Genomic DNA, 14,138 nt, shown 5'->3' with positions numbered 1-14,138 from the left:
GCTTTGAAATGCACGATTTAGTTTTTGTTAGGTACCTGATACACACATACACAAAACCAAAGTTAACATTCAAGGAGTTCCAAACCACAGCAAGATGGTGCTTGTTAGCAGACTTTTTTAAAGCTGAATTTTTCTATCAGGGGGAATTGCAACTAGGTGCTCTTTAAGGTTCCTTCCAACCTAAGCCATCCTATGATTCTGAGATTCAGTGTGCTGTTCTTGGAAGGAAAATACCAAGATAAAAGAGCTCAGAGATGGTGGAAGGAGCTGACACCTACCTGTAAAATCTGAAAGCAACTCCCTTTTGGGTTTTCCAAGCACTGCATCTGTAATCTCAGGGTACAAGGCTCCACTCCAAACTGACTTTTCAATACTCATTAACATCAGCTCCCCTGGGCTGCAGCTTGCCCCACCAGCATCAGACACTAACTCAAAGTACTAAAATATTTGATACAATTTGTAACATAGGAGCTCAGACATTTGCTCTAGTAACTTCAAAATATTTTTACAAGTAGATTACAAGACTCAGCCACCTTGAAGTTCAGCATGAGTCTACAAATATTAAGTAAACCCATGTGGATCTTCAGTTTATTAGGAGATTATAACTCACACCAAATTTTGCCTTGTGTCCAATTCTTCTTTTCTGTCTAGGAACATCCCTTTTGGTTTCTACTAAACCAAAATCTGCATTTCTTTTATGTTCTTGTTCAAGAACAAGAGCAGACTATTTACACCAATTCTTGATAAACTCTAGACTTCATTAGTATCCCCATGAGCTACCCATGAGCTCTCATCTTTGAAGATTTTCAGTCAAAAAATCATGAGAATTACAATTTTGCCAGTATTAGTTATTTTATGCTCAACACAGTGAAGCCATGGTGCTTTGACACTTAGTGGTACTCAAAGTTCCTACTTTTTTTTGCAAAAAGAATTTGAGACTACTGAACACAGCAGTGCTGCTGGAACTTTGCTTATTACAGTAAAAATAAAAATGGATACTCCAAAGCAGTGAGCTATTCAGAGAAATTTTCTACTTCAAAAAACATGCAGATCACCCAGATTCATTCTAGAAAGTCCCAAGAACTCCTTATATTTGCACTGAGGGCTCAAATATTTAACCTTTACTAACAGACATGTTGAAGAGTATTTGAGTTTGACTATATAACGCATCCCATCTTCATATGTTCAGAAAGATAGAAAAAAAAAAAAAAAAAAGCACTGAAACAGAGAAAAACAATTCAGAACACCTGAATACCTGCTTGTCACTGTCCTTCTTTTGCAATGCTTTTTCAAACTCATCAAAGATTTTCTGGCACTCCTCTAGAGGATCATCTGATTCAGTGTCTTCTACACTGGATTCCATTTTCTCATCATTTGAACTCTGCATAGTTTTTTCACTTTCTTTCTTGTTTATGTAGTAAGTCAGATACAGGTATGTATCTTCTGGGCTATCATTACACCCATTTTCCTCTATGCTCTGGCTTTCCTCTGTGTTTATTATTACTTCCTTATAAAGTCTTTCAATTGTGGCTTCATTTTTTGAGGAGTTACCTGTCCATAAGACAAACTGTGCTACTCTTCTGTTGCTTGTTGATTAATAATATCATCCTGAATAAAAGCTTCAGCTGCTATATTGCTTTCTGCATTCCCTGGCTTCAGAATCCCCTTCTGCATGTAGCCCTCCATAGAAGAAGCTGAAGACACACAGTATAAGCAAGTACACTTCCTTCCTCCAAAATTCTCAGATGGTGTTTGCATCAGACAAATAATTCTTACTTGCTTTTGAAGAAACATTGCTTAGTTTTCCAGAATTATTTAAACCTTTATCATTCTTCCACAAATTTAGTATTTCTTCCAATTCTTCTTCTGCACAACCAAGAATGTCTGTTCTAGAATTACTATGTAATTTATCTGCACATTTTGCACCAGCCATTTTTTTGTCCATGTTTGTACAGTTCCTACGTTATTGGCTTTTTACTAACAGTTTGTGGTGGCACACCAATGAAAAGATCTTATTCATCATCAGATTCTTGAAGTTTTAAGTTTCCCCAAGGAAGAGTTTCTTGATCTCTTCATGAATACAGGTCTACAACTAAATGGAGACATCTCTGAATTCCCATTCTGATTTATTTTCTCACTTAAATACTTATGGTTTACACTGCTGTGTAGCATTTTCCTCTTCATGTGTTATAGAAGGTATAGAGAGATCTGCAAAACAATTTTATAGAAAATTATATCCAAGAACAGTTTCTGGACAACTGTAATCAATAAGGTATTTTTCTAATAGAAAATAGAAAATTCTAATAGAAGAATTGAAACCACATGACCTTTGTGCGCTAAAAATGCAGAGTTTCCTTAGGATATCTAAGACTTTAAGTCGGGGTGGGGAGGGTCGAGTCGGGGAGGGTCGGGTTGAGGCAGGTCGGGTCGGATCGGGTCGGGTCGAGTCAGGGCGGGTCGTGTCGAGGCGGGTCGGGGCGGATCTGGTCGGGTTGAGGCAAGTCGGGTCGAGTCGAGTCAGGGCGGGTCGTGTCGGGTCAGGGCGGGTCGTGTCGGATCGAGGTGGGGCGGGTCGAGTTGAGTCGGGGCGGGCAGGGGGAGGGAGGTGGCGAAGGGTTGGGCGGTGGTCGGGGCCTTTCTGCAGTCAGGACAGCGGCGACCCAGCCCAGGAGGAGGCATCGCGGCGAAGAGGGCGAAGGCCTCAGTCAGGGGTTGCGGCGTCGGTGTGAGAAGCGAATGTCCCGGCTGACGGAAAAGGAAGGAGATGCCGAGGCAGCAGAGCGGGTCAGACACTTCGCACCCGGGAGTTGTTACAGACGGAGAGGCCCTTCCGCGGCCCTGATTCTATGACGTATAAAACAAAGAAACAAACAAACAAAGCTGATCCAGCTGTTGTGCAGGCCTGCAGCCCTCACTGGTGAGAACAGATCTCGCTGGTGAGAAATGCTGTCGGGCGGTGGCCGTGAGGGGCACACCTGCTCTGTGCGCTGGGTGGGAGCGCCCCGGCGCCGTGTAACGCCGTGCAACACTGTGTGACGCCTTGTAGCGCCGTGTAACACTGTGTAACACCGTGTAACGCCGTGTAGTGCTGTGTAACGCCGTGTAACGCTGTGTAGTGCTAAGTAGTGCTGTGTAGTGCTGTTTAACACTGTGTAACGCTGTATAACGCTGTGTAAGGCTGTGTGGTGCTGTGTAATGCCGTGTAGTGTTGTCAATGCTGTGTAACACTGTGTAACACTGTGTAATGCTGTGTGACGCTGTGTGACACCGTGTAATGCTGTGCTGTGTGTCCAGGCTGGTGTCAGGAGCACAAGGGCCTAGGCAGCCATTCTGTCCCACCCGCCAGCCCACCCAGCCCCCTTTGGGGGCTACAGCGACAGGATCCACCTCACCTGGAACAAGTGACACGTCCCAGGGCTGGCTGCTGAGAGCAAACCTCGGAGTGAGCTCACTTTGGGGTGACATCTGTCCCAGTGCTCTGCCTCCAGCAGAGGCCAGCAGCCAGCTGGATAGGCAGCTGCAAAAACGAAGTAGGAGAATGCAGGTTTTGCCCAAAGTGCCACCAGCTGTTCAAGTAGCATGGAATGGCTTCTCTAGGTGACTCACTGCCCTCTGCAAGGACAGTGTTACCTCTTTGAAACCTGGCGCCTATGGGTTTCATTCAATGCTTCTTGTTTTTCTTACTGGAGTGGGTAGTCTGTTGCTATCGGTTTTGTCAGTGGCATTCAGTATTTGTAACAGACTCCCCTCCTTCCAACAGGTACTCCTTCCCAACCCAGTTTATGGTTGCTCTTGTGGAAGCAGTCTCTCTCTGCCAATGATCCTTGTCAATGACTTGGAAATTTTTCTGGGCTTATCTGTTAAAATGTAAGGGACCAGACCTGCACTTGCTATCCACAATGTAAATTAATTGGGAATTTGTAGAACAGCACCATCATAATTTATACGCTGTTCTGTATTATTTTCCCATTAACTCGAGTAGGTTCATCAACTCCACTGTCAGCTCATATATGTGAGGTGAGTTTGAGTATTACCCCTGAGGCAAAACTTCAATTTCAGATAGTCAAGGCCAATTTCAAAACATGAAAAACATGAAGAGAATGAAAAAATGAAGAAACTAACTGAAAACTGGCTGCTAATGTAACTGTCTCTTTCTGGCAAGTAATGTGGCTTGAAAAAGGAAATCCACTTTGGTGCCAGAAGGGGTAATAATTAAATAGTGATATATAAAAAAGAAGAAAAACCACACATATCTGATATTTCTGATATGAGGAAAAAAATTGCAGAAGTGAAGTCATTGTAGCTACTTTGGCATGTGGAATCATGAAAGTTAATGAAAGGGCTCCTGCATTTTGAGCTGGTTTCAGGAGACCATAGCCAGACAATTTGTCTTAAGTTGGTTGCATTGCTTTCAAAGCATTAAATTTTGGTGGTAATCAGGAAAACCCAGGTTTTTGTGCCTCACTACTTAAAATGACTTTATAGACCAGTCTCTACTTTTGATCCTCTGGGTGTCATTGCACTTGACTTCCCAATAGTGTAAGGTCAACTGCAGAGTTACTGCTACTGTCTAGATGTAGCAAAGGTAGGTGTGATATTCTGGGTTTAGGGGTGATGAAATAGCGAAATTGTGTTCTCTTGAAAGATCTACCAAGAAAGAGAAAAATAACAGAAAGAGAAAAATACCAGACCAGCTGTTAAGCTTGGTCGTTATTGTACCCATACAAACAGCATACAGGGCTGTTAAATAATCAAACATTCCAAAAGGCATATATGCTTACATAGCTTTCCCACCAAAAAGGATATTTTTGAAAAGGAGGTTAACTAATTATTGGTTAAAAAAATACCCTAATTTAAGAAATAAATACTATTTGGAGATGCATGATTACGTTCTATCTACCTATATCAAGCGGGGTGAGGGACGTGTCCGGGCAAGGTGTGGGGGAATTTAAACGAGGTGAAAGCCGTTACTGCCGCAGTTGTTTCGGCGACCAGCAGAGAGAGTGGGAGAGAGAAAAGCAAGAGGTAAGCCCGGGGGCTAACTGAGATCAAGCGGTACTGGGGGGTTCCTGGCTCGGGACGCTCCGTACGGCTGCCCAGAACCGCGGGAAGAAACCCGGGAGCTCTCTGGCTCAGCCAATCAGGCACGGCGGGGGGCGTGGCCAGGCAAGGGGCGGGGGAGCGTGGCGGACGAGGGACACCTCAAGGCGGCTCAAACGGGCAGGGAGCTGCAGCTTACTCCCGGGGTGATGGTAAGTACTAGAAGAAAGAAGTCTTTACTCCCAACACCCACAAAGATGGATATTGGTATCCAGGCTACAGGCTGTGAGGAATGTCACAGCTTCACACTGGCAGCCGGAGAAATCTCTGGGTATGGCTGTGTGAGGTGTGAACAGGTTGATGACCTGCTCAGCATGGTGGCACAGCTCCCAGATGAGGTGATGGAGCTCAGGGAAGAGGTGAGCACGCTAAGAAACATCAGGGAGAGTGAGAAGGAAATAGATTAGCTTCTTCAAATAATCTCCCCTAAATTAGAATAGGAGATAACTCTCAGGGGAACAGAGGATCCCATATCCTCTGATAACCATGCCCCTGAGCCCTCCCACAGTATCCCACAGGAGGAGGGTCAGTGGGAACAAGCCAGTGCCCGAAGGAAAAGAGAATGGAGTAAGCATGTTCCCCTGAGAAGTTCCCCCCCTGTAGTGCCCTTGTATGGGGCTCTGCAGGAGGATTTGGATACAAGCAAAGTCAAGGGCTCACAGAGGCCAGAAATACCACAAAGGCCAACTTGCCTCGGGACAGCCTCGGGGGCTGGTGGGAAACGTACTGATTGGAGGCCCTCTGGGGCACAGTGACCATGAAATAAGTGAGTTTTCAATACTCAGGGATGCAGGGAGAGCCAACATAAAACCTCTATGCTGGACTTCTGAAGGGCAGTTTTTGGCCTTGTCAGATGACTGATTCAGAGTGTACCCTGGGAAACAGCCCTTAAAAACAAAGGGGTTTGTTCCAGGAGGGATGGGTGTACTTCAAGGGCTGGTACCTTCAGGCTGGGCACAGAGTGGCTGAGAGCAGCCAGGCAGAAAGGGACCTGGGAGTCTGGATTGACAGGAAGCTGAACATGAGCCAGCAGTGTGCCCAGGTGGCCAAGAAGGCCAATGGCATCCTGGCCTGGATCAGGAACAGTGTGGCCAGCAGGTCCAGGGAAGGGATTCTGCCCCTGTACTCAGCCCTGGGGAGGCCACAGCTTGAGTCCTGTGTCCAGTTCTGGGCCCCTCAGCTCAGGAAGGATATTGAGGTGCTGGAGCAGGTCCAGAGAAGAGCAAGGAGGCTGTGAAGGGATCCAGCACAAATGCTGTGAGGAAGGGCTGAGGGAGCTGGGGGTGCTCAGTCTGGAGAAGAGGAGGCTCAGGGGAGACCTCATCACTCTCTACAACTCCCTGAAAGGAGGTTGGAGCCAGGGGGGGTTGGGCTCTTCTCCCAAGGAGCTACCAGTAAGACAAGAGGACATGGAGTTAAGCTCTGCCAGGGGAGGTTTAGGTTGGATATTAGGAAGAGATTCTTTACAGAGATGGTGATCAGGCATTAGAATGGTCTGCCCAGGGAGGTGGTGGATTCTCTGTCCCTGGAGGTTTTTAAGAAGAGACTGATGTGGCACTCAGTGCTATGGTCTGGTAACCACAGTGGCAGTGGATTAAAGGGTTGGACTTGATGATCTCAGAGGTCCTTTCCAACCCAGATGATTCTATGATTCTGTCATTCTGAGATTCCTATTCAGTGTGTGTTACTAATGTTGGATTGATTAAGTTCAAGAAGTCATTGTGTTTCAGCTATTCCTTTTTAACTTGAGGAATAATGTGGAGCTGTTGTGAGGCTGTGATTGTATCTCCTGGTGCTCAGTTCTGACACAGTTAGTATTTGCCTCCAAACAGTTCAGTTAAAATTTTAATTACAAATCATTATTATATCAGAGCGTGAAATTTATTCCGTCCTGCCATGAAATTTCAAGTTACAGACTATCACAAGTATATTTTTGTAAATATAATTTCACACATAGCAGCATCTGAGTTAGAGAACTTGTCAGTCATTGTCAATGAGACTATTTAGCTGTGGTGTCCTTTAACTCTTCATATGAAGGAACACTGCTGGGACCCGATGAACTAGAAACTGATAAATCGGCTACAGATTTTATGACAGGTAAAGGTACTGGAGGTGTAGTTTCCCAGCTATCCCTTTGGCTGTAGTCTGGAGCTCTGGAAACTGGATCAGAGTACAATGGAAAAGCTTCTTTCTGTTGTGTATTCAGGTGCTCACATGAAGAAAAATCCCTAAAACAGAGAACAAAAAAGTCATTACATTATTCTAACCAGAGGAATCCAGTAGAAACTTGAGATGCTGATGAAGAGGGATAAAAAGTTACTGAAGTTTCTTTTTTTTTTTTTTTCAAAAGAAGCTACTGAAGTTTCTTTTTTTTTTTTTTTTTTAAAGATTTGAAGAGGAGCATCTCAACTTATAAAGAAATGTTTAATACATACAGTCTTGGTAATAATATATTTTTCTATTTTTTAGTAATATCTGCTATAATAAAGAAAAGCACAGCCCATGACTGGAAAACTTACCTATTGTCCAGTCTGTACTTGATGAAAGATGCACAACAGCATACCATAAACATTATGGAGCAGGTGAGAGTTACACATGATATAATAAGCATTACGTTTACTTCAGAATTTTCTTGGCTCTCTTCTTCAGCTGTGTTCCTTTGAAGCAAATCAGCTCTGTCTGACACTGTGACAGAAAAGCATACCACACCACTAGTGCATACACAGGTGATGTCTTGGACAAATCAGTGTAGATAAAAATGGGTTATATCTTTGTGGTTTGCAAATTAAGCTAAGCACTTAATAAATAAAAAGACAAGTTTTGTGAAAGCCTACATCTATTTAGCTGTCAATAAGTTGGCCTAAAGCATATCTTCCAGTCTCTTTAGGAGGATTTATGTCAATCCTAAAAAGTAATTCAAACAGAGGTATAGCTGGTCATGGGGACTGCAGAGATGCTACTACTCTGAGTTTATTTGAACCTGTTTTTTTCACCTATGATGAGATGAGATGGTCTAAAACATCTGTGAAACCCTTGCAAAACCCATCAACACTGCTATCCTATATCCTATATTCTTTGCATTTCTTAGAAAAGCACATGGCTTGGATGTTGTCTTATTTCATGGATATCAGGAACTTGATTATGTGCTCTTGCTTAATGATAAAATCTCCTTTAGTGCAATTACAGAAATCCATCTCTTTTCTGTGTTTCCATCTGTTATTTAAATATATAGCTAATTATTTTGCTTCAAGAAAAACAAGTAGGATTATAATAATAATTTGCAAGCATTTGGCTGTTCTAGAAGCATTTAAAATTATTTCTGTGTGACTACTAACACTTGGTTACTTCTCTTGCCTGTGAAGACGGATGAAAGTTAGACACTATCTAGTAATATTTTAAATTTTTTAATTGCTTTTTATTGCTAGTTATGTATCCTAGTCTTGCTGTGGTTTGTATAGATCTAAAACCTCCTCAGTTTCTCCTGGTCTTGTTCTTTCCTGAGGCAAATTTGTTGCAATAAAAAGTACCATCACATCTTTTGCATTATATGGTTCTTAAGTAGTGTCTAATTCAGTGTCAAAAAAGGGTTCCAAACCAGTCATAAACCTTCCTTGATCTATCAAATTGAAATTCACTGTATATGCTCTTCTATTACTTTCACAGGCATCCTAATAAATATTCATAAATTTGCCTCTTAGATCTGAAAAAATGTAAGGTATATAATACCCTATTATTACTCAGGAGAAACCTTACATTAGAATTGTAGAATGGTTCGGGTTGGAAGGGACTTTAAAGCTCATCTAGTTCCAACTCCCCTTGCCTGGGAAGGAATAGCTCCCACTAGATCAGGTTGCCCAAAGACCCATCCAGCCTGGCCTTGAACACCTCCAGGGATGGGCCATCCACAGCCTCCGTGTGCCACCTCTGCCAGTGTCTTGCCACCCTCACAGTAAGCAATTTTTTCTAGTCTTGAACTTATATTTTAATCTTTTACTGAGTTCTCTGCCATACCATCCAAAGGTGGTTCTTCATCCTGGCTGTTTATGAGAGTGGTAAGGTAATGTGGTCCAAATATGGATTCTGGAAATAAAAATACATAGTAATAATAATAATAATAATAATAATAATAATAATAATAATAAAGAACAGCTGAATAGCTGTGAAGCTTATTCCTAAGTAAAGCAGAGGAAAGAAAAGTAAGAAAATTCAACAACTGACATCAAAGGGAAACGGAAGAATCATGCCTAGGAAATCTGATGCATTATAAAAAAGGCCTAAAAGCTAGAAAAATGGAAGGAACTTATTTCTTCAGGAAAAAAAGGTACATTTTAAGCTCTAATACTTTGCAATTCTGCAGTGATTAAAAAATTGAGAACTTAATAGCTGTATGTTCTGACCTTATAAACAGGGGAAGAATACCTGGTCTTGAGCTCAGTGAAACTGGGAAAATTGTGTCAGATCAGCACATCAGAACAGATTTTTAGTGTAATGGTACAACACTAGGAACTCCAATGAAAATGCTAATTAGCTGTTACCTATGGTCTGCTCTTCCTCAAAACTCTCTTCTTTCACTCCTCTGGAGAAGGCAAAATTTGCTGCAAGCAGTAATAATAAAGAAGCCGAAGTCAGGGTAAATTTCTTAGGAATAGAAACTAAATACTTTAAAAAAATTCCAATCTATATAAAAATTTTAAGGAAGAGCTGTTCTTCCAGAAGCATTATCTAGATTCATATCTGGTTTTTTGATGGCCAAGTATGGAAGCCAATGTGTAATTTTCCTGTAATGTTCTGGATGGGTTAACAGTTTGTACATGAGAACACCTTATATGTTTCTTGGCAGATGTGGTGAGTGTGACAGCCACCACCAGTATGGCACTTCTTATATGTAGGTAGTCACTCATTGAAAAAAAATATTACTATTATAGATTAAAATGTTATACCTAAATTATAGCAGAAGTATCTTAAGGAATTCAGATAGAACTGGAAAGGGACTGTGGACAGACAGTAGTTTTACCTATTTTCTGTGGTTAATTGATATGTGGGCTCATATTAAACATGAATTATAAACCATGCAGCTTATCACAAAGGTCACCAGCAGGCAGTGGATAGCCTAAGTTTTCTGAAACATACTGAAATGAAGCCAAAATCGGTGGGATCTGGCTACTCAGAAGTCAAATTACATCTATGAACATACTTTGTTAAAAGGTGGGTGGGCAGCAGGATGTTTGTTTTTCTTTCTCACTTGTCATTCTTTAATTTTGCTTAGTGGTTTGGGACTAGTTCAGGATTTCTTTACTTAACCTCTCATTAATTTGTCTTGTTCTCAGAACAGCTGTATTGGTAACAGAGGAAGGCAACATGAGATACAATGTGAGATGCATAGCTGCCTGATACATGTGCCAGGCTCTTCCTTCTGGACCTTACTATTGCTTAAGCAACTGGCATCTATTTACAGTTTGACAAAAGTGGTATATTCTGCTATTTAAAATTCTCCTGTAAGTTCTGCATACTTGTCTTGAACAGATCCTCTTTATCATCAAGTTGGAACACAGGTGTTCTTGTAAAAAACTATAAATAAATGCATGCTAAGTTCAACTCCTATCCTTGCCATTTAAGTCTGGTATTTTCCAAAAATCACAATGGTAATATTCACAAAAACAGCCACAACCAAGTAAGATAGATGGTTTTCAGACTACCTAGTTTTGCTTCAGCTGATTTGTTGCTCACTAAATAGTCATTTTTACAGAGAAACCAACCATTCTCTTCTTCGAAAAACTGAAATGCACTATTCTGTACCTGCATAAAGTGGAAGTAAAAATTGAGAGCCACATACAACATGGTTTTTTCCTCTTTTTTTTTTTTTTTTTTTGGTTGGTTGGTTGGTTGGTTTGGTTTTGTTCATCATTATTTTTGTTTACAATATGTCTATAAATTAATAGTACAGGTTTTGAATATGTTTAGTTCAAGGACTGAATAGTACAGCACAGTTCCTCTCTCTTTCATCTTCTTCCATTAGAAGAAGAAACATTAAGCTAAAATCCTGTCCTTACAGTGGTATTCTGTAATTCCATTCCTTAACATTCTGATACTCTGAAATCTATGCCTTTCAGAGCTGCCAAGAAAAAAGAAAAGTTGACTTCATCCTTGAAGTGTTCTCTAGTCTGCTTTTTCCTCTGTCCCACTGCAGATGGGCCTTTCATTTATTTCCCATTTGTGAGCTCCAGGCATGCCACTCCATGATGAAAGAACAGGGCTATGTTTCAAGGACACAGCCAACAGGATCCTAGATACATTTAAATAGTGTTACTACAACCTCCTCACTGAATTTGTGTTAAGCTATAAACCATCCAAATGGTTTGTTCAACTGACAGCAACTCTGTGAAAAAATATGAGCAGGGATTGCAAACGCTACGTTCACATCATAGAAAAGGGAGAATCCACATACAATTTGGAGCACCTGATCCTGAAGTGACAGAATGTCTGCTTTGCAACTTAATTTCATTTTACTTGTTTCTGTAATAATCTTACCAGGACTTCCTTCAACATCAGTGTCATTGTCGGCATCATAATCACTGTCTTCTTTCTCTTCTGAATAGTCTCCAGGTAGTACAACTTTGTAGTAATCCAGAAAAGACTTAGTAAGTAACTTCTTAATCAAGTATGTGGAGTTTTTTTAAAGCTGTATTAGCCGATGATTTGACAGGCCCTATGAAGAGAGGCTGAGGGAGCTGGGGCTGTTCAGCCTGATGAAGAGGAGGCTCAGAGGAGACCTCATCACTCTCTACAACTCCCTGAAAGGAGGTTGTAGCCAGGTGGGAGTTGGTCTCTTTTCCCAGGCAACCCTCAGCAAGACAAGAGGGCACAGTCTTAAGTTGTGCCAAGAGAGGCTTAGGTTGGATATTAGAAAGAATTTCTTTAGCGAGAGGGTGATCAAGCATTGGAATGGGCTGCCCCAGGAAGTAGTGGATTCTACATCCCTGGAGATACTTAAAAAGAGACTGGATGTGGCACTCAGTGCCATGGTCTAGCAACCGCACCGGTGGGTCAAGGGTTGGACTTGATGATCTCTGAGGTCCCTTCCAACCCGGCTAATTCTATGATTCTAGGATTCTAAAATACATTTGCTGCAACAAGTGACTAAAATCAGTTTAATAAATTATAAAACAACACTGTTCACTTTTTAAAAATGCCATTATTAAAGCAGGATCTCAATAGTCATCTGAATCTGTATTTCTAGCACTGCCTGTTTCCAACAGGTATGTTTGTACATACACTGGCATGCAGGAACTGTCCCCTGTGTTAGGCTCCCTGATGGCTCTAATCTGCAGCCTTCACAGTACAGCATGGCAACCAGAGTATTTCTCAGTTAGGACAGAAATAATACAGGCTCAGGAAACAATATGCCAGTCTGGACTGCAAAGTAACAGCTGCAGTGGTCAGGAAACTATCAATCCTTTTTTTCACCATATGAAACTTCCCCGCCCCCATCCCTTTGTGGAAGGGTGAACCTCAGCCAGATCCATGCAGAGAAGCAGCCAGGAGTGTTTTGTGTTACTGCTTCTGGTGACTGAACTGTCCTCTTTCTGCAGGACTGGCTAAAGGTTGGGCAGTGTCCAGTTCAGCTCGTTGCTTGGTTCACAGAATTGTGAGCAGATGCTCTTCTCTCTGGTGTTACCAGCTCTAATAGTTATGTTCTGAATGGATGCTGTGTGGTTCCTGGAGATGCTGGGCAAGCTCTCTGTGTGTTTGCACCCACACACAAGCAGAACAAGTCAAACTGAACAATTGGTTTTCAAAGCAACAGTGGTGCCACATTAGAAGGGAATGGTGTAAGCAGGCTCTCTGAGGAAAATACCTCGTTTATCTAAATAATAATGAGAGGAACAAGTGCCTTCTCTCTTTTTTAATATCTAGCAGACTGTAAGCTCTGTAGTAATTTCTACCAGAACAGTGTTGATCAGAACATACCCGGAGGTGAAATAAATTCCCTGGTAGCCTCTGCGGAAATTATGAGGGATAAAAAGACAAGCAAAGTGACTTCCATAGCAGAAACGGTGCTTCTGCTCCAGAGATTCTCCGGGTGGCGGCGGCTGATGAGAGGTGGGATACGGCTGCAGAGGTGGGGCGCTGATGACGTCATCACCGCGCTGGGAACGTCATAAGGCAGAGAGGGGGAGGTAACCCTGCCGGGCAGGGGAAGCCGCGCGAATTGCACCGCGGGACAGAGGGTACTTAAATGAAGAGCACACGATTATTCTTTCGTATTAAAAAGGGAGCTCCAGGGGGCCCCGTGGGCGCAGGAGTGAAGGGTTCCTCTCCCCTGCAACTCAGCACTGTTAAACTGTGCTGGGGGTGCTCAGGGGAGGGGCTCCGTTTGGCACCGTCACTTCTAACAGCGCCTATTTTTATTTTTATTTTTTTTTAAATACCTCTTCTGCTGAGGTTTTGTTGGCAGCATACATCCTGCAACCCCAGACTACAAGCATAAGATTCAACACGTTCAGTTCTCGCCTGTTGTTTTTGCTTGGCTGTGAGCTGCAGCTGTTGCAAGTGGATGCTTCTGGTTACAAATTCTCTGTCTAAACGCCGAAGACTTCATCGCTTCGAAATACAATGTTTTTTGTTTAGGTTTTGTTGCTTTTTTGTTGGTTTTTTTTTTTTTTTAGATAAAGCATAAAATAGAATTTTGGTAATGTCTAGAATTGTTAAGTGGAAAACGCAGAGAAAAGTATCCTATTCCTGACCTGTAGCAGTTTGTCAAACTACCCATGTGACTGCCTCTGTACAAGAGCCTTTTAAAGAAATGTTGAGGCATGAGAATCATTCTGTCTCAAGTAAATCAAGAAAAGGGCAAAAAAAAAAAGAGGAAAAGCACAAATCGCTGAAATCTTACATAAGTAAATGACATAGCACCCCCTGCTGACTACAGAAAGAAAAGTCGGGTTTTTAAAAGGTAAATGAAAAATATCCTCTGAGGAAAGTGTTTCAGAACAAAAAAGAAAGCCTAAAGGCTGAGAATAAAATAATTATACTGGGAG

The 14,138-nt window shown here is 42.1% G+C and overlaps 1 protein-coding gene across 1 annotated transcript; it reads right to left on the bottom strand.

Moving 5' to 3' along the window:
• Positions 1–6,959: 6,959 nt before the first annotated feature.
• LOC139789890 (uncharacterized) lies at positions 6,960–13,260 on the bottom strand. Its single transcript, XM_071731007.1, has 6 exons — positions 13,069–13,260; positions 11,629–11,712; positions 9,636–9,695; positions 9,112–9,180; positions 7,620–7,785; positions 6,960–7,328 (listed from the first exon to the last, which is right to left on the bottom strand). Exons 1-6 carry the CDS (start codon positions 13,238–13,240, stop codon positions 7,100–7,102), a joined length of 780 nt encoding a protein of 259 aa, XP_071587108.1. The 5' UTR covers positions 13,241–13,260; the 3' UTR covers positions 6,960–7,099.
• Between the last annotated feature and the right edge of the window lie 878 nt (positions 13,261–14,138).

The sequence above is a fragment of the Heliangelus exortis genome, chromosome Z, assembly GCF_036169615.1.
Source record: "Heliangelus exortis chromosome Z, bHelExo1.hap1, whole genome shotgun sequence".
Classification (NCBI taxonomy): domain Eukaryota; kingdom Metazoa; phylum Chordata; class Aves; order Apodiformes; family Trochilidae; genus Heliangelus; species Heliangelus exortis.
The sequence above is the reverse complement of the archived record's forward strand: the minus strand, read 5'-3'. Positions and strand labels throughout refer to the sequence as shown.